Raw genomic sequence first — 22,849 nt, forward strand, 5'->3', positions numbered from 1 at the left:
TATCAAAAAATTATACTAATTACCTCCTTTTTTTCAATACATCGTCAAGTCCATCGTCTCTAACTATACACAACTAGTTTTTTTTGCATCTGCTATTTTCATAAATTGCCTTGGCTATTTTCCGCACAACTTTATTTCCTGTCATTTTATGAAATATTATCCAAGCTATAATGCAAACAGGAACGTATCTAATCCATCATCATTGTTAAACATTGTTCTGATGTAAGCTGCTTTACGTTTCATTTAATAGTTTCCAGTTTCACAAGTTAATCTGCGCCTCGATCAAGAGTATCGTACCTATGAGATGGTACTGGGAATCCTTGGGCAGGACACAAAAGCGGTATATTGCCTTCCAAGCCCACGGAAAGTCCGTTTATGTTGTCCATCGTAGGGAACTTTGGTCGTACACTCCCCACGGGTTCTGCATAACGAAAAGCCAGCGTAGAGCCATATATACTTGCCAAGCCCCCTGCTCGTGTCGCCAATCATCGCTATTACAGCTACATTGCATCTTGCTCTAGTTAGCTTTTAGATTGTTGCATCGCGCAACGTGACAGCTTCGTCTCCGCGCTATTGCGCCACTCGCCGTACGAACAAAGCGATTCGTTTATCGGTGTCATCCTGCCGATCAGTATGGTACTCAATGGTTACGCGAATCGAAAGCGATGACGAAGCGAAAGTGACTTTGCTCTCAATGTCGCGTTGTTACAGTTGCTGAATCCGTCAGAATATATCAAAGAAAACTTCTTAACTATTGACTAGTCGAATCACGTGATAAAATAAGCCATTCAGTGAAGTAGTGATACATGTTATTAATTAAAAAGAAAAAAGTAAAATCCATTTTATATGAACTAATTTCAATTGCTTAAATTTAATTATGTATCTCGATATAATATTTCTTATTTTATTTATTAAAAAAATGAACACGATTAAAAAAGACTTTTTTGAAAATGAGAGAAGTATGGTTAAAAAAAGGTATCACTTTCGCACTTAACGGCTCAAATATCCCTGTTAATTTACTGCAGGAGCGAACAAAGACTCGATCGATTCCGCCTAATTCACAACACAGAAAGGAGTTCAGCTACGTTGAGTGCCACGTCTATTGAACTATGCGCAGCATCCATACGGTGAAGTTCTCGGCTGAAAGAACATGTTCCGTAAACTTACCACGCGAGAGCGAAGGACAGAGCCCGGAGATCGCGGAAGGCGCCGCAAAGCGTCGAAAGAATTTCGCACAAGTCATTTCTTTCTTTCTTTTCTTTTTCATTTATCTTTTTTTTTTTTAGATAATTTCTCTCGAAACCGATCAAGTCAAGAGTCGAGTTTTGGGCGGGCGGTGGCGCGTGCCCGCAGGGGTACCCTGTCCCAGCATTCAGGTTCACCAACGAGCTTGATCGCAAAGTTAAATGGACATGCGTGTTGATTTTTTCCAAGCAGAGAAGTTCAAAGTATGAAATATAAAAATATTGAACAGCTTCACGTAACAGTTGACCTTTCGTATATTTTTCGAAGAAATTGAGTGAGATCAAACTCGTTGGTACAAACGACTGCACGTCGAACGTGACTATAAATCCGAAAAGATAACTGATTTTTCAGAAATACAAATATTTTACAATAATATTATATCCAGAAATATATATATATGTATATATAAATTTATATAATAATACATTGTACGATACTTTATACAATAATAGAAATAATCTAAAAATTGAATTTGAAAGATTACACAGCAATTATTTGAAATGTCAATTTCGTGCATATTCACTTCTGTTATAACAAATCAGTTATCTTTCGGATATTAGTTTCAAACCTAGACACCTCGCAATATAAATAGTTTATAATAATGACATTGAAAATTTATGCTAAATTAAAACAAATATATAAATTTATATTTGGAGAATAAAAAAAGTTTTTTTTTCTGTTATAAAATGTTAAATTTTTATTTAATATTAATTTGGGAGACAAACGAATTATTACGCAGTAATAATTTCAACATTAATTAACTTTTATAATATATGTTTATATGAAATAAATATTACAATTAATTGATCCGCAAAATCGAAAATGTGAATTATGGTATCCAGGTCCGAAACTAAAAATACGATTCTGATTTCTTTCGAAAAATAGATGCGACACATTAATTAACAAAATTGTATTCCTCCGCTTACATCGAAGGTTGATCGAGAAATATTTTTTAAAAGAGAATGGTGCTGAATCAGAATCGTGATTTCCATATGAAAAAAATGAAACACTTCTGTGTTTTGACTTACCAGTAATGACGAGACGTCCCTTCGTCGCGGATAACCTAGTTTCACCGGTGAGTCTGTGCTTCGTGCGGCATTGATAAGTCTTGTATCCATCTTCGGGTCCAACGTCTCTGATATGCAACTCTCCGGATGGCAGTACTAAGTATTTTCCATCTAAACCCGCCCAGATTTACATGTGTTAATCATTGCACATTAGCCTCACTTATATAATTTATCAGAATAATCGATTGACTGGTTATTGTGCAGTATTTGGTGTTGTACGATATAATTTAATTGATTAATTAATTTATTTCGAGCATACGTATGTTATTAATATAAAAAGAATCGATTATCCTGACTTAATCGCACGATACTCGAAATAATAACAATGTAAAATTTCGAGCACAATGCTGTCTTATTTAATGCGCATGCAATGTTCTTTATATATAAATTCGCCGAACGCTGAATGGACACGGACCCTTTGTCAATTTCCCGCTTCGACGATTCGGCGAATTCTTCACGGAACCAAAGCACGTTCGCCAAACAACAGCAAGGGAACTTTGCGCCCACGCCATCGTATAGACTCATAGAAAAGATATTATGCGGAATCACGTCTTCATCTCTTTGCAAACGTAAACGCATGGCACGCAATATTCCCCTTGCTCGTTAAAACATCCAGGAAATCTGTACATTCTTTGTGTTAATTGTAATAAACATAAACATAAAAATGATAAATATTACTATATATAACAAATATAATTTGTTAAAGGCTACTATTGGACTCTTATATTGAAGTTATATTGAATATTATTGAATCTCCCGTGTAAACTAGTTCAATTAAACTATATACGATGTAACTTGATACAGATTACCTTAACAAACAAGAGATATAACAAATTGCCTGTTAATCCATTTTGCACGTTAAAGTTAATCTCCATTGTGGTTGAAATTCCAGTTTCAACGCCTCTAACGAATCCGATCGCTTTTGCGGCCGTATCTCATCGACAAACGAGACTTCCTGGATAGGCGAACTAGTTTCATGCGATCACATACAAGCGGTATCCATAGCCATTTAACTACTGTCAAACATAGATAGAGGCAGGATAGAGATGAGAAGAGACGGATGGACCGATCGAATGAACGGGAAAAAAAAATCGGTGGAAAGGGGGAAGAGAGGTCTGGAACAGCGCGAGCAGCGGCAGTCAACGTCGTACAAATTTCCACGTAAAATCCCACATTGCACGGTACTTTTGAAACGAGGGGCATCCCATTAGAAAAGAAAACGCGTACATTTTGTATTTTACACACGTGTCATGATGCATTATCGATATATTACAGTTGATCGATAGAGCGGAGGCCGATGGAACGATTTAAACGACCTGGATTGGAATTTTTGTTATTTCGCAACCAAACTCGTGTCGGGCGAAAAAGTTTATTCTCTTTCCTCGCCATTCTCTTTTTCCCTCCTATGCGTTAAAATTTGTGTAAAACCATCGTCACTGCGAACATGCTTTTTCACGGATCTCGTGATTGAAATCAATATCATTTTCATTTGTCACGGTCGAGCCGAGGATAATTTTTGCTCAAATACGAAAACACTCATCAAACAGAATATCATTACCGGATGATGGTCAGACGACTCATGAGAGAATCCTTGATCCACATTGCCGCACACTAATAGCTTACCGAGTATTGTAATTCTACGTTTACCGTTCGAATGTTCGGAACGCATCGCTCTTACAGATCGGACAATACGAAGGAAATACGTCAATTTGTTTTAAAAAATAAGATATACCAGAAAGAAAGAAAAAAAAATCAGAAATCAAAAGAGAAATCGAACGTATCGAAGAATCCGCTACTAAAATCGAAAAGATCCTGTGTTGTTGTTACCTCACAAAATCATACAACGAAATAACGCAAATGTACACAAAAGTAGAACACAATTTTTTTTTATAGTTGTCCTCTTGTCTCTCAAATTTTCGCATGATGCGTATTGGCAAACGTCGTAAAAATGGAAAGCTCACGCGACATTCGAGCGGAATGAAGATGACATAAAATAATACGCATTTTGTACCATAATCGGTGCTAGGATATATATCAGTGGTCTCGTCTTCGATCCAAGAATCAACCTCGACGAATTCGGCGACGAAGCTCGGTATGTGACACTTGATAATTGCGGCGTTCCCCCGAAGGACGTGTTCGTCCATCACGTTCACTGCATACCGCTGCCCGACAACTGCAACCAGACACCGGTTTCCGGTTTTACCATAAGGCGCACATCTCCCCACCTGACAGGACGTATCGCCGATCGTTCGTCGATTGATTACAATCTCGATTATCATAAGAAATGATAATACATAGGAGTTAACGTATTAATTTCACAGCAATAGATAAAACGTAACGACTAACGATTAAATTCGTATATAAGAATAACTTTTTCATTGTTTTTGTATAATCATTGATAATTTAATAATTTATTAATTAAATTAATATATAATTTAATTAATTATATTATTTAATAATTATTTACTTAAACATTTATGTTCCTATCGTAAGTTCATTTATATCAATTCAATCAACTTTTATCTGCTTATATAAACTATGTAAACGCAATTTATTACATAACTTCCTAGAAAATCTTTATTGAATTTACGAGTTATAAAAAAAGTTGATTTCATTAATCCAAAGTGAGTTTATGTTATCTCGTACCAAGGATCAAACCAGAAGATATTACGTGTCTACTATCATACTATTGACTCAAGACAACTTATTAGTTAAGATAATGTATACTTTAGCGAATCTAATTTCAATGTTCTTGCAATGCACACTGTTGCACTGTTGTTTAATATCGCTATATTTATAACACAGAATAATTTTTAGAAATATCTATTTGACAAAATCGCCTTAATTAATCATGAAAGTGTCTCGATAGTACATAATAAATTTTTACGGAATTTATGATAAAAGCAAATATTCGACGAACGATCCAAACGTTATTCTCAAAACTTATACTTGATCATCATGACAGTATTCAATGACTCGAGAAATTTTGTTCGGCGAGACGTATCATAATCAGGAATTCTATTCACGTCACGCCGTCACGTCTCTCTTCTCAGTGAATTAAAATAAGCTCTACTGTCACGGCGGCTGAAGAATACGTTCCTGCGTTTGTCAAAGAGAACTGGTCGCGCAACCGGTCTTGAAATAGACGCGATCGATATTCAACATTATGATTCGTTACACACATTCAATAAACAAATGGCACATAGGCGCGCATCGCGACGATATGTGCGCAAATGATATCTAATCGTATTGCATGCGCTTTAAACCAAATACGTTTAAACCAAACAAATATGATACGTGGTATCGTTAAGAGGAAAGGAAGAAAACCCACGTAAGGTGTCGAATAACTCGATCGATCAATCCAGTTCTCTCTCGTTCGACGATCTGCGCCGGATAAGGCTTGTGATCTTCTAGCTTGCAAGCAAGGATACAATGCAAGGCGTGCATCCCTTTAGTTTTTACTACCATATGATTGTTCGTCGGCGACGTAACTGCCGCCGTTGGAATCGATCCATCCTACCACGTCCACGTGGTCGGCCACGAACGAGGGAACTTGACACTTGAAAATAGCCGCGTTGCCGCGTATCGCGAACTGATCGTAAACCTGAACCTCAAAGTACTGGGCGACCACTGCAATGAAGCGAGAAAAAACAAGAGTTTGACGTTTGTTCTAGGCTGCCGAGTGTCGCCGCGTCGCTTTGATCGCGCCGATTAAAATTCCAATGAGTCTGGCTGTCTGCAAACTGAGTGCCGCTGCAACTAGTTTCCTGTCCTGCTTCTATCGAGTCCAACAAATTCTGTTGCACGTGGACATCGATCCAATTAATTCGATGTAATTTAATTGCAAATTAGCAAACCCGCACTCTCATCTTTTGATTTTATATGGAAATTTGCTTGCGGATATACGCGGATATTGTATCGAGCAAGATCAATATGTGATATCACATTTTTTAGGAATGACAAACTTCAAAATAATATTTGGAATAATGTTTTCCTCTTACATTTGAAGTAATTACAAGTCTAATTTTGTCATCAGTTTTGATTAAGATTTATATCGTTATAATTTCTATTTTCATCTCTCGATAAACAAATTTAACAACGCTGTTGAAATAGACTCTCATCTTTTGACAAATAAATTTAACAAGACTTTTGAAATATGCAATACGTGCTTTAAAGAATCTGTTTTCCTAATAAAAAATTAAACATGAAGAGATCGTATGAGAGTATAATAAAATTTCGTCTATTCGGCCTGCCATATATCTTCTTCTTAATTAATATTATGATGTCTTCAAGTACCGGCTACCACGGCCATAAAGTAAATTCGATTACTTTGCAGAGAATAACCCTTTAACGATCCTCTCTCTTTACGAAAAGTAGATCAAATCGCCTGGTCGTACGGGCGTTAATTCGCTTCAACTCGATTAATCCGGTTTATTCTAATCCGAGGATCACGTCGAACGAGACCACTGCCAGCCGCATGCTCTGCCTCTATTCGCCCTTATCAATTATCGAATCGAAAAGAGAAAGCTTCCTGAGGCAAAACCTACATTTCACTCCATCGACCGCCATCTCTTCTTTTCATTAAAAGAAAATAAGCGTTCTGCCAAACTGTCGTTAGTATACGCACACATGAATGAATCGTCTCTATCCATTTGAGATAAACATTGTAATTTAATTTGCAAGATGCTACATGTTCGAAAGATAGATGTCATAATAAGTTTCAAAGGATAGAAAAAAATATGAAGAGTGAATAAGGATTTCTCTAAGAAAAAGTATAAAATAAAATAACATCGTTATTAACGTAAAGAATTGTAAAACGAAACAATGATGAAAGAATTATAAATATCATTATGTCGTTGGTTTCATACAACTGACATAAGTACCCTTTTCTTGCTGGCTATTCGCGCTATACGTGGAACCATCCTCAGCCTGCCACTCAATTACATCTACAAAATCCGCCACAAAGCTGGGTACGAGGCACTTCAGGGTTGCCGTATTTCCGCGTAAGACGAACTCGTCGATGACCCTCGTCTCGTAGAATTGCTGGACCACTGCAACGCGCGATTTCTCAAAACAAATCATGTCAAATGTGTTTCACTTTGACGGACGCTACTCAAACTGTATCGACGATTAATATTCTAGATAATTAATATTCTATAAAGCCATACTTGTACTTTTGGCATTAAAACTTATTATTGTTTCCAGATCCATTTTGGCATTTTGTTTTTGTTTATGTCAACATATCAACCATCAGATATTTATCTTGGAATTTAAATACGCTTTCAAATGTAATTCTTTCTCTTGATGTGCACGGTTGCACTGGATTATAGCAGATCCGAAAGTAAAAGTTGGACTCGTCACGAGCCGCGAACTGCAGCCGACAGTTGCCTGAGAACGAACGAGAAGAAAGTGCGAGAACTCGTTTGAGGATGGGAAATGAGAATAACGGGGAAATAAGAGAATACAGAAGAAGCTATCTCGCGAACAACAACGCATACTACGTCGGTATCGACCGGCGTCATACCGTATTCCTGTCCGGGTGTGTAAATCGTCCCGTCGTCGGTCACCCATTGATCCACGTGGACGAACTCGGACACAAAGCTCGGTATTTTGCATTTCATGATCGCGCTGTTAGCCCGGATCACGTATTCGTTTTCGGCCTCGGTAACGTAGAATTGCGAAACCACTGCCGACAATTTGTTAACGCTTTAAAATACGATAAAATACAAACCGTTTCTTCGTAAGTTCGATAATTTTCTTCCCAATTACGCAATGAAATTTATACGATTATTTTATACCACTTCATGTAAAATAAATAAATTAATAAATAAAAATTCAAAAATGCTTATACTTTTTAGCAATAAACCTCATATTTTGTATCAAAAATATAAATATATTTTATATATATATATATATATATCTTCATAAAAATATATTATTTAAGGATATCGGTAGAAAAGAAAATGCATTCTCGCATTCCAAAAATCTCGCAATAGAATTGCAAGAAAAAATATATGTGTTATTTCGGTTAGCAGCGTTAGTGAATAAGCGACGGATATTTTTCATAACAAGTTGTATAGGATTAAGTTGTTTTAGAATTAAAAATATAATTGATACAATTGTAACATTTAAAATTTGTTAATTAAAAAATCTAAAATAATATAAATTTAATTGTGTTTTAATTTCAAAATGATATTTTTTTATTTAAAAAATGGATAGATCTGATTTTAAATTTTCTACTACATTCTTAAATTATTAATTTTCGGTTTACTATCGGTTCTATCAGAATGAACATCTTAATCCATATACAAATTTTCAGTGCGCTTAAAATAATTGAGGGCCGCCTAAAGGGATTTATAGTACCCTGCGCAACCGCAGGATTCTCCGGGAGGTAGACCTCTCCATCTTCGCGAATCCACGCCTCGACAGTAACGAATTCTGCGATGTAACTGGGGATGCTGCATTTTAATATCGCGCTGTTTCCCCTTATAACGTATTCGTTCATGATCTCTGGATTGTAAGGCTGAGTGACGACTATGTGGGGATACATATTAAAATAAGCGCAAATTCAAGTAATAAAAATATATTGTGTAAAAATTAATATAAGAGAATTAACTTCCATATACATGTGCAGAATAAAATATATTTGTTATTTTTAATTTGTTATATAATTTTCAGATGGAAAATATGCTTTTTACGAATAAATCCATAAGAAAGAAAGTATAGTAAAAATAGAAAAAAATAAATAAAATAAATCAAGACCAATTAACAATAATAATTTAAAAATAATACAATAGAAACTGTTTGGGATTTTTTTGAATTCGATGAATACTTCTGTATATTTAAAATAAAATAAAATGCAATAATCACAAGCTAGATTTCAAGATTGCTTTTGCTTTTTTTTCTATTTTGCATTATTTTATTTTCAGTTTCAATCAAGTTTACTTTGAGTGTGGTAAATTATTAATTGGGCCTAACACTACGCTATGCCATGCTGAAACGGGAGATTTATTTTAAAACTTTCTTGCGCAACTCCTCGAATTTTTCCACGCTCGTCCATAGATGCGCTTATTTTCTTAGTCTACCATAATTCGCGGCGTGAGAGCCATCAGATGGTTCATTAACTCTCGCGTATGTATGTTCTGCCGCCGCCGTTCAGCCGCCATCAGATCAGACCGCGTGGCCGGCGGAAACGAATCGTTACCACGTGCCACTTTGAACTTTGACAAAGTTGGGCGAGGGGACAGGGTGTCTGGATAGCAGGGAGATAGGGGTGACACGACCGGAAAGAGAATTTCCTTGTTCTGAGTACTTATCATGTGTACTTATTGCCCGACGTGTTCATCAGTTGTAATCATATATATCGTGTAACGTTTGAATATTAAAGTCAAGCAAGATGCAACAAATTGTATATTGATTATATAATATAATTTATAAACAATAAAGATAAATATTTAAAATGTTATATGCGTGCTGCAAATTGTTTCTAATTAAATAGAATAATTTATCTTGCCACACAAATACATTTTTTAAAAATACGTAAAAAAGTTTAATAAAAGCTATAATTATAAAAAGTTTAATCTTAAACAATTTTTTTTATTAAGAAAGGCTTTGTAATGATTAATAAAAAAAATTTTCTAAAAATGTTTTCTTCTTCAGAAGTGTAACGATTGTAGGTCTCCATTTTATACACATCGGCTTTAATGAAAATGTTATCGTTATGAATAGTAAAAATAATTGGTATCAGTTTTCATCAGAAAAAGAAAGAGGCATACACACACATGTACAGAGAAATAGAGAAATATAATATCTTCCTGGCGTATCACTCTATCAAGAGTTTCCTTTAGAAGGAATGATAAAAAAATAAATAAGTTGGATAAATATAGGAACATATATGAATGTGTTATACCGTAATCAGTAGACGGTCTGAAGGTAGAACCGTCACTTCCCACCCATGATTCCACCGATACGAATTCGGCGACAAAGCTCGGTATGGTGCATTTTAAAATAGCCGCATTTCCACGTATCACGTATTCCGATACAACTTCCGCCTCATAATATTGAGTCACGACTGAAAAATAATGGCGTATCATAATAATACATTGTGTTGCTACATCGTACATCATGCGCTTCCGAACATCGGATTGTATTGCTGCGTGCCTAATCGAGAAGGAACAATTTTCTAGATTCAGGATGCCGCAACATTTTTTAATTATTATCATGACAGTGCAAGTATCGCTAGACAATACCTTGTTATGCACGTTGATTTTATCATTTCGTAGCAACGAAATATATTTCTCTGGAGAAAATTAGGTGATTACGATCAAAGTGATTGCAACATCAGAGCTTCGCTCTAGTAGCTAACATTATACAATTTGAGCCTATGTTCAACTAGATAATTATGGAAACTGGTTCTTAGTAAATAGAATCTCGCAATTCGGCCTACCCAAGAAACTGAATCAATTACGCAATCTCAAATCAAATATTAAATATCCCCATGCTCGTACGAAATATTCCAGACATTTAAATGCAAAATAGCAAATTTGTAATGTATGTATCAAAAAGTTTTCTCTTAGATTCTGACTTTAATTAATTTCAACGAAATGTCAGCCAAATTTGCAATAAATGTTGCTACAAGCAAATGTTGCTAGAGGCGAAAAGAGAAATAAAATCTTTGAAATATCCCTTCTGCCCTTTGCCCTTCTGAACGCGGCATCGACGACGTTGACCAGTTTAGCACTTGCTGCCCACGCGAGTTCCGATTGCCCGAATTTTCTAAAAGACTCGCATTGTACCGTTGTCCTGATCCGGATCGAAAGAATTCCCCTGATCGTCCTGCCAGCCAATGACCTGAACGAATTCTGCTACGAAGCTTGGTATACTGCATTTGAGAATGGCCGCGTTGCCGCGTATTACATACTCATTGTTGACCTCGGATTGATAATATTGATGCACCACTGCAATAAATGGTCGAAATAATCTGCGAAAGCTCGATATTTTTATTGAGTGTAATGGCGTCCATTCGTGCCACTTTTATTTCCAACGATTGAAAATGTGTTCAATAGTATGTATGTTTTTATCGCTTCAAGTAACTCAGCTGACATATTTTTATAATGAGAGATTCATGAATAAATTTTTCAAATACAGGATTCAGATTTCGAAGAAATTAATTTTGAATTCAAACTGGATGAAATCTCGACGACGTTGACGGCAGCTTTGAGCTAAATATCTCGCCATTGCTCCACGAGCAGAATTATTTGTATTGTTGCATCTTATATTGCAGTCGTCGACGAACAGGCGTCATGATGGCACGATTAACGTTCGATATATGCGTGCATGAATGGATACTCATGAATGGATGACGTTTTAAAAAAAATTTTAAATAGGACCGTAAAATTTTCTTTAATCTTATGAAATCATATTTAATCATATTTAATTCTAATTACAAGAACTGCTTTATAATTGATAAATTTAATTGTTTTCATATTTTTATAACATATTACATAATTCATATCATATATAAAATATTTCAGATAAAATTAATTTAAAATATTATAAAAATATATTTATTATGTTGTATGATTAATTATTTTGTATTGATATTGTTAATTTCTCGAACAGAGAACGAAAACAGAGACTGAAAATAAATAGTACTAAACAAATTGACACATTCGAAGTACATAGACGGCACGTCACAAGCAAATACAAGTATCACCCTGTGAGTTAATAGAAAAATGAGAGAGATAGCTGACATCGTCAATGGTCAAATATCCGATCGCTTCAGCTAACATGCTAGATACATTGGGTTGAACGTTAACGAATGTGACGCATATATATATGTTGGCCGTGGAAGTGGAAAGTGAGCCATATACTTTTGCGTTGCGCTGCTCCAAATTGATTTGCATTTTGCCACCGTGGCAATTGAGATCAATATACGGCCGAGTCTCACGGATGGTGTCAGTCACTCAACTGAGCGACACGATGCATTTGTGCTCTTGGATTGGAACATATGAGCGAGCAATAATGACATTATTTCTTAATTGTCCCCGTGTGAGGGGCGTAACTGAATTGAAAAATTACATGAGTAAAATTTTGACGAGACTCAGAATAAAAAATTTAACAGAAGCCATTTTTCTAAAATATATTTTTTTAAATGCGTTTTTATGTAACGACTAAATAAAAAATGAATTTTATGCTTTCATAAAGTTATAAATAATTACTTCCTGAATAATTATATACTCTATTATTATCAGATATGTATATTAATATATGTGTATCGAGATTATTGTATATCAAAGATGCAACGACAAAATTTTCTGCTCGCAAGGAGATAAGGAAATCGGTAAATTCACTGATCAAATCCTAATTTTATTAATATACCAAATTTATATATTAATTATATATTAATTTTATTAATATACCAAAGTCATCGCTGGGCACAAATTCTTCTCCCTGATCCGTGTGCCAGGATAGGACTTTGACAAAATCGGCGACGAAAGAAGGAACGACACACTTCAAAATGGCACTATTCCCACGGATCGCGTATTCTTTATTGACGTCGGTGTCGTAATACTGTGCCACCACTATAATTTCGTATACATAAAATAGCGTTCATGGTACATGGAACATCATTTTGCTCCAGCCTCAATAGCCCTCAAAATCTTATAAATATTTTTTTAATTAATTATTATTTTATTATTAAGTTTTTTAAAATAAATATTTTTTTAATTAATTATATAATTAATATAAAATCTTTTTAAAATGTTAAATATTTAAATATTTAAAATTATAATATTTTTAATAATTGCATTTTGTTAAATATGTAATAAATGTGTAACATAATTTTATTAATTATATTATACATTTGTTACATAATATTTATCGGGAAAATTATTCAAAAACATTTCTAAACATTATGTTATATTTAATAAATGAGAGATAAGAATGCAACTGTTTTATGGTTAGTAAAACATAGTGATCTCAGATTTAATGACATCATTGCGTGATTCAGAAACATTTTTAGTTCCTCAAGAATGATACATTATATAAAAATAGGATTACATTAAGCATATAAAGAGAGTAATTTCCTCATTATATTGCAAGCAGATTGAGACTGGAGATTGAAATTATATAGGTTCGCATAAACGGCGGCAGCAGAAATTATAAAATATTTAAAAGAGTAATGTGTAACATTTTAGTCGAATTATTATATTATACAATTGACACCGATGTCTTTTACCAAACTGAAGATCTTTCAAAGGAAGACATCAGAAATTGTAGAAGAAACAATAAGCAACGCGTGCTTTTAACCATAGCTGAAAAGAATATTTTTTAAATTTTCCTACGTTTAACCATCTTTATTCAAAAATATAATTTTATATTTAAATATACTATATTAGATATTTACAAGTAAGATTAATTTTAAAAATGTTAAGACAAAATTTGTATTAATTAAAATTAAAATTGAACTGGATAAAATGTTTTGTAAAACAGTTTGAATTAAAAAAAAAACAATTGTTGTTTCATTATGTAGAATATTCCTAAAACCATCGATCTTAATTTTAACAATGTTTTTTAATTAAACAAAATTAGTTAAAGTTAAAAATCTTTTTTTGTAATTTTAATTATAATTTTAAGAATTAATACATTCATTTTGATATTAAATATTCAATTGAATTTTTATTAGAAAATCAGTGCCAAATTCAAATTTAAAAGATTAAATTTAAAGGCATTCTTTATTTCTGAAAACATCTTCTGTGAAGTTTTGTGGATGGCTAAACGCTAAATGCCTAATGAATACATATAAAGATTAAAACTTACCGGCTCTTACGTTGACATCACGGCTGTGTACCGAACCTGCAGGGGAACGTGCCAAACAGCTGTAGACCTGAGCGTGAACTTCCTGACGGTAATCTTCAGCACGGAAAGGAGGGAACACCAAATTTCCATTTGGCAAAACCTACAAAAGTCCAATAACATAAAATGTAGAAACTAAATTAATATACAATGACATACGCAGCAAGCTTGGAAATAATTAAAGCATTCTTCGGTCGCGTGAATGAATGTGGGATGGCATGGGCGTTTAATAATTCTATTCACATATTGCAGATAGGCATTTAATACGAGACCAGTTGACAATTGATAGCTATTTAGAAGAATAGTTCGTCATCCTACGCACGAAAGAAAAAATGTATTTCCGATTTTGTTTTTTTCCATTCAAAATGTTTGTTTCGTTAACATTAATATAATGTTCAACACGTACTGCGCACGTATTTTGAGACAGCTTGATAAAATCAATTGCGAATCTCTCTCATTTCTAATTTTTTTAATATTTATCTAGTAAGATATAATAGGGAAAAGAGATAAAAAATTGACAATACCTGTCTCAAGCCTGGAACATCTCCCACAGCAGTTCCATCAGAACGGACCCAGATGATATCCGGTTGTGGATTTCCTCTTGCTTGGCATTCGACAACAGCTCCAGTTCCATTTGAGAAATCAATTCGATTCGGAGGTTCCTTGACAAACACCGGTCCCATAGATACATCTTCAGCCGAAACAACTGCAAGCAAAATGCAAAAATTTTTTAAATTAATTATGCTTGCTATTACTTAAGCGATTTTTTTTTTAAGATAATATAAAATTCCGAAATATTATAAATTCCAGCAGTAAATTCCAAATTTTATTAATCTTAATAATCTTAGTAATATTTTTATATGTGTTACATTATTTGCAAAAAACAAGTCATTGACTTCTATAGAGTAATTATCTTTTAAAATAATAGATGACATGCCATGACTTTAAGTAACATCGTAAATACATTTGTAAATACGATAAATCTAATTTTTATTGGTCTGAAAACTATGATGGAGTTTTAGTTGCGAAAAAGGAATGTTCTGCGGATAGAACGAAATGCAGGGGACATTCAACAGCTTGTGGGAACATTAGCACGAAGCCAATTAATTTAAAGTGCCACGAGCGACAAGACCTTTTGTCTCGTGTCTTCGGGTTTCGCTTATCATCCGTTTCAACCAGGATATGCGACACCCACATTCAATTGGCGCGTTGTCAATTGCAGCAAACAACAGGTTGTCGGATCTGTTATTGAATAATATGCGATCAACGTCACGTGACCATAAGGGAGACGACAATGCGTGATTCCTTTTCCGTCGTGGAGAGTTGCACTCTTCGCCTATATCAGCACTATCGATAGCAAGAAATTATTTCCATCGATGGAAATCAAATTATGCATGTCCCATTGACTGCAAATTTATTGCGAACGCATAAATCATACATTCAACATTTTATTTAAGAGGCAAGAAAATCCTCTTCTAAATATTATAAGTAATATGTGATTTTTTTATACAAACAAATAGCATTTTTTATACATTCAAATAGCATTCTGTACATAGATGTAATGAATTTGTAACTTCAATAATTGAGAAGTATTTTCAATACTTATTTTTATATATTTATAAAAATAACTAATTGCAATTTTATAGCTGATAATGTAAATGCTTGACATAATGTAAATCTAGTTGCAAATAATAATATAAATCTGTAAAGGGCAGTTAAAATTTATACAAGTATACCGCGCTACTTTCTTCGCACGTAACCACCTACGGATTCACCTACGATACGATGGCCGCGATGAAGCGAGAGAACGAATAAACCCGGTGCGGTATAAAATCAAGTTACGAAGAACCGGTTGGCGAAGCGTGCGCCGTTGAAGCGAGTGGGCAGGATACACATGCAGGTATAAAGAACAGGTGTTCCGAATTTTTGTGGATTTGCGCCTTCTGCTAGTCGGACTTGAGCTTGCACAATCGTAGTTTTATGTCGCTTATCCAGCTTTCCTCAAGATCCATTTCACTCGCGTGCTGCGATGGTATAATGAAAATTTTTCAAAAATAGAATCACAGATTAGATTGAAATAGATTATAAAAGACACATCTTTCTTCTTTTTCCACGAGCATTGATATATTCTCTATTTCTATTTCTCTTTTCTTCTTTCTCTTTTTAAACTTCATTGTGACTATTTCTTTCTTTGTAATATTCGAACAAACACATACCTAAGCTAGGAATTTTCGATAAAATCCTATCATTCTATCCTCCTATCCTTCTATCCTCTCCTATCATTCTAATCTTTGAACGTCTACCTATGCTAAGGAATTCCGATATCAGCACTTCTATTATTTTCAAATCTGTAATATAAGACGAAAAGGGCAAATCAGGGATCATTAATCATTTGCAGTCAATTAGTAACGTTCATAGTTCTCAAAGATCTCGCGTGCTCCATATCATAAGAACTAAAAATTTGATTGTAAAATTTATTGTAAGTGAAATAAAATTGTTTTCTTTGAACATATAAAATTCGCGTGTCTTACATCTTTTTTCTTCCCTTTCGTCCCTTTTTCCCTTTCTCTTAAATCTCTTCGAGTTCTGACACTTTCAATAGTGTCAGACTACCAAAAGGGCTAAAAGGATTAAAGTAATGTAGGGGTATAACAATGATTAACTGGGTGCGTACAAGCAATTTCAATGGCGAGTGTGCATTTATGTTCGAGGGTTGTGTTGTTTATACGTACGTGCTGCGGCACGTGCACGCTGCAACAATGGCACAGGGTATTGTCGCAGCTACATACAGGCGGATGCGGTACGAGCGAATATCGATCGTAGAAAGTGGTACGTAAAAATTTTTTTCGACATTAAACTCTGACGCATCCCTGATGAAAGACGAGATTCTTCCCACTCTGAAAACCGCTCTGTAATCTATATATAGCAATAGGCTCGAACATCCGGACGCTGCGTCGAATATATTTCCAGTGTGCACACACGAGTATGCGTATCGTCAAGCGTGTAACTCACGTGTGTATTTGTATTTGTATTTGTGTGTGTATATCGGAACATAAGACACCGTGATGTGCATAATAATGAGATTTATGTTGAAATCATAAGTCAACGAAACTTCCAAAAGAAGAAAAATAGAATCTATTTAAACAGATTTTCAACGGAACATTTGCTTGGAACTTTTTTAATCTAGAAACTTTTTTAATTTAGAATTAAATTTTAATTTTAGCAGTGCCTATGTAATATATGTACTAAATTTTATATATGTACTAAATTTCATATAGTTTTTCTTTACACTTCGCAAAATGTTGTGTTTTAGTTAGTTTAAGTGATTCTTAATTATTTAATTATTTAATTATTATTTAAGTCAATAAAAAACAGATTAATTAATACTTAAAACAAATTAATTAATTTTTTTAAGTATTTCCTAATCATTTTTTTATGAGTTCTTATAAAAGTAACAGTTAGTTTTTAAATATTATTAGAATTATTCAAATTATTTTGTTAATGCACATTAATGGCGAAGGTGGGTACAATCTTCACGTAGGTGGAGGAAGTCTGAAGAAATTCTTAAACCACTCAGACTTTCAAGTCATATACGGCTTCTATAACTACATCTATTTCTGAGACTTCCTGTTGGATACCAAAATATCAAACGTTTCTTTAAATTCTATTTTTTCTTGAAGCTTAAAATACAAACTATACAATAAATTTAATGTCAATATCATATGATACAATTAAAATTTAATAAAATATTGTTAAATTAAAATTTGATTATAAATATGCAATTTGTTATTCATATTTTTAATATCTATAATATCAATATATATTTATAATTATCATAAATTGCAAACAGTTGTATTAAAATACAAAATATCTCATATATCTTTGATTTCATAAATTTTTGACATAATAAAATTATTATGAACATATTATGATATTTTTTACAATTTCGTCTATTGCACAATGCAACCATTAATAAAATCCAATTGTGATTTCTTTTTTATAATTTTCATCCGCCGCTCAAAGATCAATCAGAAGTTTCGCGAATACTCCAGCTTGATGTCATTTACATTTCATAGTAAATGAAGTTCTACTGATGAAGCACGCAGGTTCCGCATAATAAACGGATTCACCTGGTGGCAAGCATCCGCGAATGCAATTCTCCTTGGAGCACGATGTGAGCCTGCATTCTGAGAACAGCAGCTGTTCCTTTCCCTCGATCTCCTCGTCCCCTTCATCTTAACCTCTCCTCCGACAGCTGTGCTTCGTGATCCGTTGGTACCTTATACTGGGGACCTTTCACAGTCCCAACTAACCGTCTGTTCAATTCAAATATACGCGGATACGAGATTATGACAAAAAAGCAGCAGTGAACCGTTATAATGAATCACAATGACTGGAGCCGAAATCGTTGATTGGATATTTGAAAATTATACGACAATTCTAAGTTATTATATTATTAAAATTCCACGTCAAAAAGTCCTTTTTATCAAACTTTCACATTATATAAAAATTTTTTATATCCGATTTATAAAATAATAATTTCTGATATTTCTTTAAGGTGTCTATATTTAAAAAGATATATATCAAAGTTAAATAATATAAGTGAAAAATAATTTTCTTAATTTACACAATTTTATTTATATTATGTCTTGATAGAAATTAATCAACATTTTATCTAATCAACATCTTATGCTAATCTTGACTCAACATGCTGATGGTAACCAGGAAAGTCTGAGGATATCTTATGTCTAGTATCATTTACTCGAAGCACGTGTACTATGAAGATCAGAATGTTGAGTCAGATGATGAAACTGTGTAATTCAATAAGTTTGGGATGTATATTTTACAAGATATTGCAGTAACATATTTAAATATCAAATAAATAATTTGTACATAAAACCTCTTAATTCTATATTTGATACTTATAATTTCTTCAGTTATGTGTTACACATAAAAATATCATTTTGACATAAAATTATTGTTACTATCTTCAAAATATATCCTATATTCATTTGTGTTTTGCTACAGTACGTTTAATGCACTAAAGTCGTGGCTTGTCTTTCTACATAAACATTTTTCCGGTTTATAGCTCGCAAATCGCATAATCCTCATTCGTCAATGCTTCTTCGCAATTATCGTCGAGTCATGCCAAGAAACGTGGTGTGAATGTGATCTTTTTGTTCGAAGTTGACTCACCCGTTGTCAATGCCAGAACAGCAGCTAAGAGCAGCATAGTAATGATGTGGATGGGTGCCTTATACCCTCCACCTGGAGGCTCACGCCACATCCTTATCGTGACTCTTATGAGGGCACTGATTTTCACCTGATTTCACATAAAATACACTGATTGACTGATACAATTGCCAATAAAACGATCGCTGATGGTTCGCCTCGCGATGATTTCACTAGCTCGCGAAGAAGAGGCATTAAGAAATATTTAATTATTATTAAGCTAAACGTACATAATAAATTTGGCAGAAAACGCGAAAATAATTCTCACTTAATTCAAGGCCGGTTGGTCAGTAACCAACGTTGAAAGCCAATCACTTTCAATCTGTCTGACAATTTAACATGCATTAAAAAAACTCGCGTAGTAGACTTCCAAATTGAAATTAACTGTTCTCCATTAGTAGAAATCATAAATATGATTTAATTAAATGAAAGATTTGACATCTCAAAACTAATTAATTTGTAATAATAAACATGTCTGATACATTAATTAAACTTATATTATTAATTACTATTAAAAATTTGTTATTAAAATTGAGATTATTGATGATTGGCACATGCTAGTACAGAACGTTAAACGTAATTGCTTTCAATAGGAATGATAGATTCTACATATAATTAAATTCAAATCTTGTTTTTAGAAATATTATAATAAAATAATTTTATAATTTTAATATTATATGATATAAAATAATTTAAATTTGTTATTAAATAATCCGACATTTCTATGTATTTATCAACAATCATATAACGATTGAGAAAAAATTATTAAATGTATGATAAAAAATAAAATTATTAAAGAAATTAAAGAGTTCAACGTACAAATAGTCTGACTATTTTCTTGAAGAGCTGAATTAAATGTAAAAGAAAGAATTAATTGTGTAATACTCGAAAGATTTAAATTTTCTGACATCGTCGTCGCGAATACACTCTTGTAATTCTTTGTAAATCTTGAAAGAATAATATTCCGTACAAGGAGCCGAGGAAATGTTTCCTACAATCCCTATTCTCCTTTACAACAACTGCAGCAAGAACAGGCGATTAAAGTCGCGAGGAAAATTCTGAAAAGCATGGAGCCTCTTTGGTGTTCGTTGGTCCACGATAATCCGTAGAACGCGAAAGCGCTATCTCGTTGCGGAACGGAGTGGAAGTGCACGTGCTGAATCGCTGATAGCAAGGGTTACGGTTGAAGAACAGCGGATGAGTCGTCAGGGAGGGGAAGGGGATGAAAAGGGGGTGAAAGCGGGGAAAAAGCAATCGCGAGAGGGGATGAAGAGACGCGGAGGAAAGGAGGGAGACAAAATGTGGCGGAGTTGAACGGCTCGTCACGGGGCTGCTCCCTCTCGGCGAGTTTATTGATCGCAGGGTGCGGAGCGGTTCAATCTACCCCTCGCAACGGTACGCGCCATGCTGCCATCCGGAGCTTGGGGCTGGCCAGGCGGCCACGATGGTGTCCGTGGACCCCCGCTAAATCCACACGATCACCTCACGCCCTCCCAACCTCCCGCAGGAGACCCATCGCGCATCCCGAAATTATTCTCCGATCCGGTACGTCAGCCGATGAGTCTCTCGCGGAAGTTGATTGTATCGAGTCGCAGAATCGAGACGTGACGCCCGCATTTTACGTCACCGTCGTTACATCATGTAACTCGACTGCAGCAAGCCGAGGAAGGAATTATGAGGAGATAACGGAAGATTCAGAAGCATGACGAAGATTGTAGTTTACTCGTCGTAAAGACGATATCTCGCGACTGTAAGAAAAGATAAATCGCGATGGTGAACGGCTGATCTTCCACGCGCGAAAAAAATCACGAATGGCGAGAGGAGGAATCTCTCGTTGAGAGAGAATCGTGACAAAAAGTCGATGGCAAGAAGAACGAAATCTCGTGACCATATGAGAAACAGAGTAAAGTATAAAAAAAGAATCCGCGCAGACGTCGCTGTACTAGCTAAGCCTTTAGTTTCGAAAGAAGCGATTAACACAAAGACGTGAACGGAATCGTCGCAAAAGGTTGCCCTAGATCTTAGTTGCGGTTCGCTCTTCTTGTAAATCGATATCGGCATAAAAATTAATTTCTGGCCGATCATCTCGACTTCTTCGTGATTCGACGAGAACCATTAGCGATCGCGTCTTGTCGAATTCTCAGCCTCCGTTGGCGAAAGGGTCGATGGCGCATTTTAAATTGCCCACAAATCGGCACGCACGCACAGCACGATCACTGCCGATACGTTCCACCACACACGCACACAGGCATACACACACACACACACACTCACACGCACTCAACCACCCACGAACGATTTCGCAAAATCGGTCGACTTTCGTTTTTGCCAATTCGCTCCTCGTCGAGGATCGTCGTCTCCTTGGGGAAGAAGACTCCGCGACTCCGATCTTACGTACCGACGACACTGTCGTGTATGAATTCGCAGGAGCACAAATGCACGCCGATCAGATCGGAGCGGAGAAACGAGCACTCCGGGTCCGCGAACGACCGACCGTAGAGTGCGGCGTCGTTTGCTTCGGAGCGGCGGCTGTTCCTCGGCTATCTCGAGGTCGGCGGTGGAGGTGGCGGTGGGGGTCGTCGGCGTGAACACTCATGCTGTTCCGCGGGTTGAGGGGTGCGTCGACAGGGCCGTCCGGAAGATTTAACCCCTCGGAAAATACATGAGAAGAAATGCAGAAATGAAAATTGTCAAAATTGTCAAATATCAAAATACGTAATTTCAAAATTTTCTTAGAGACAAAGTTCTAAGAAATTCTTAAGATGTCAGAAATTCGATAATTTATGTTTATATCATGGAGTATGCATGTGAAATTTACAGATGTCGGCATACAGATATAATTTATAAAATTATATAATAATATATAATAAAATTATATATAATATATAATATTTACAGAAAGTTTTTAAGAATATAATAGATGTATCTTATATATTTCTATTTTTCTATTTATTATTTGATGAAGTAAATACGATGAAAAAATAGATATGCAAATTATTTTACTAATTTTATATATTTATCATATGATATATGATAATTAACTATAAATTTGAATTTTTCAGAAAGTTAAATAAGAAAAAATTATAGCCTATAATTTTTTCTTATTTAACTTTTTATAATTTTTCAAATATTATGTCTAGGGTGCTCAAACTTAATGAACCAGCACTATCAGTTAGCCGACCTTTGTCGCACGCGGCGGAAACGGCCAATGGACCAAATATATATAAAATATGTATATTTGTGTGCGAATATGTACGCGAATGTATGTGTGCATGAGTGCCTCTTCGCGGATATTTGCGGAATGTTCGCAGGCTCGTTATGACGATAAGCGATTGTCGGCGATTATAGAAAGCAATAGTCCATAATATAGCCAGTAGGAAATGTGATAAATATTATCGATAGAATACTGCGAATAATTATTATAGAATTTGCAAAACGTTTAGTTGGAA

General features: G+C 34.7%; 1 protein-coding gene across 1 annotated transcript in view; it reads right to left on the reverse strand.

Annotated features, from left to right (window-relative positions):
* LOC105432307 (Down syndrome cell adhesion molecule 1) overlaps positions 1–21,955 on the reverse strand; it is a 68,325-nt gene extending 46,370 nt beyond the window's left edge. The window contains exons 1-6 of the mRNA XM_089074331.1: positions 21,799–21,955; positions 19,365–19,491; positions 14,693–14,874; positions 14,133–14,271; positions 5,778–5,942; positions 2,274–2,423 (exon numbers count right to left, since the gene is read on the reverse strand). Coding sequence (XP_088930457.1) covers positions 2,274–2,423; positions 5,778–5,942; positions 14,133–14,271; positions 14,693–14,874; positions 19,365–19,455 — 727 coding nt within the window. The 5' untranslated portion in view covers positions 19,456–19,491; positions 21,799–21,955. The remainder of the gene's footprint in view (positions 1–2,273; positions 2,424–5,777; positions 5,943–14,132; positions 14,272–14,692; positions 14,875–19,364; positions 19,492–21,798) is intronic.
* Positions 21,956–22,849: the final 894 nt, after the last annotated feature.

This window comes from Pogonomyrmex barbatus, unplaced genomic scaffold, assembly GCF_055798465.1.
Source record: "Pogonomyrmex barbatus isolate J1 unplaced genomic scaffold, ASM5579846v1 scaffold1, whole genome shotgun sequence".
NCBI lineage: Eukaryota > Metazoa > Arthropoda > Insecta > Hymenoptera > Formicidae > Pogonomyrmex > Pogonomyrmex barbatus.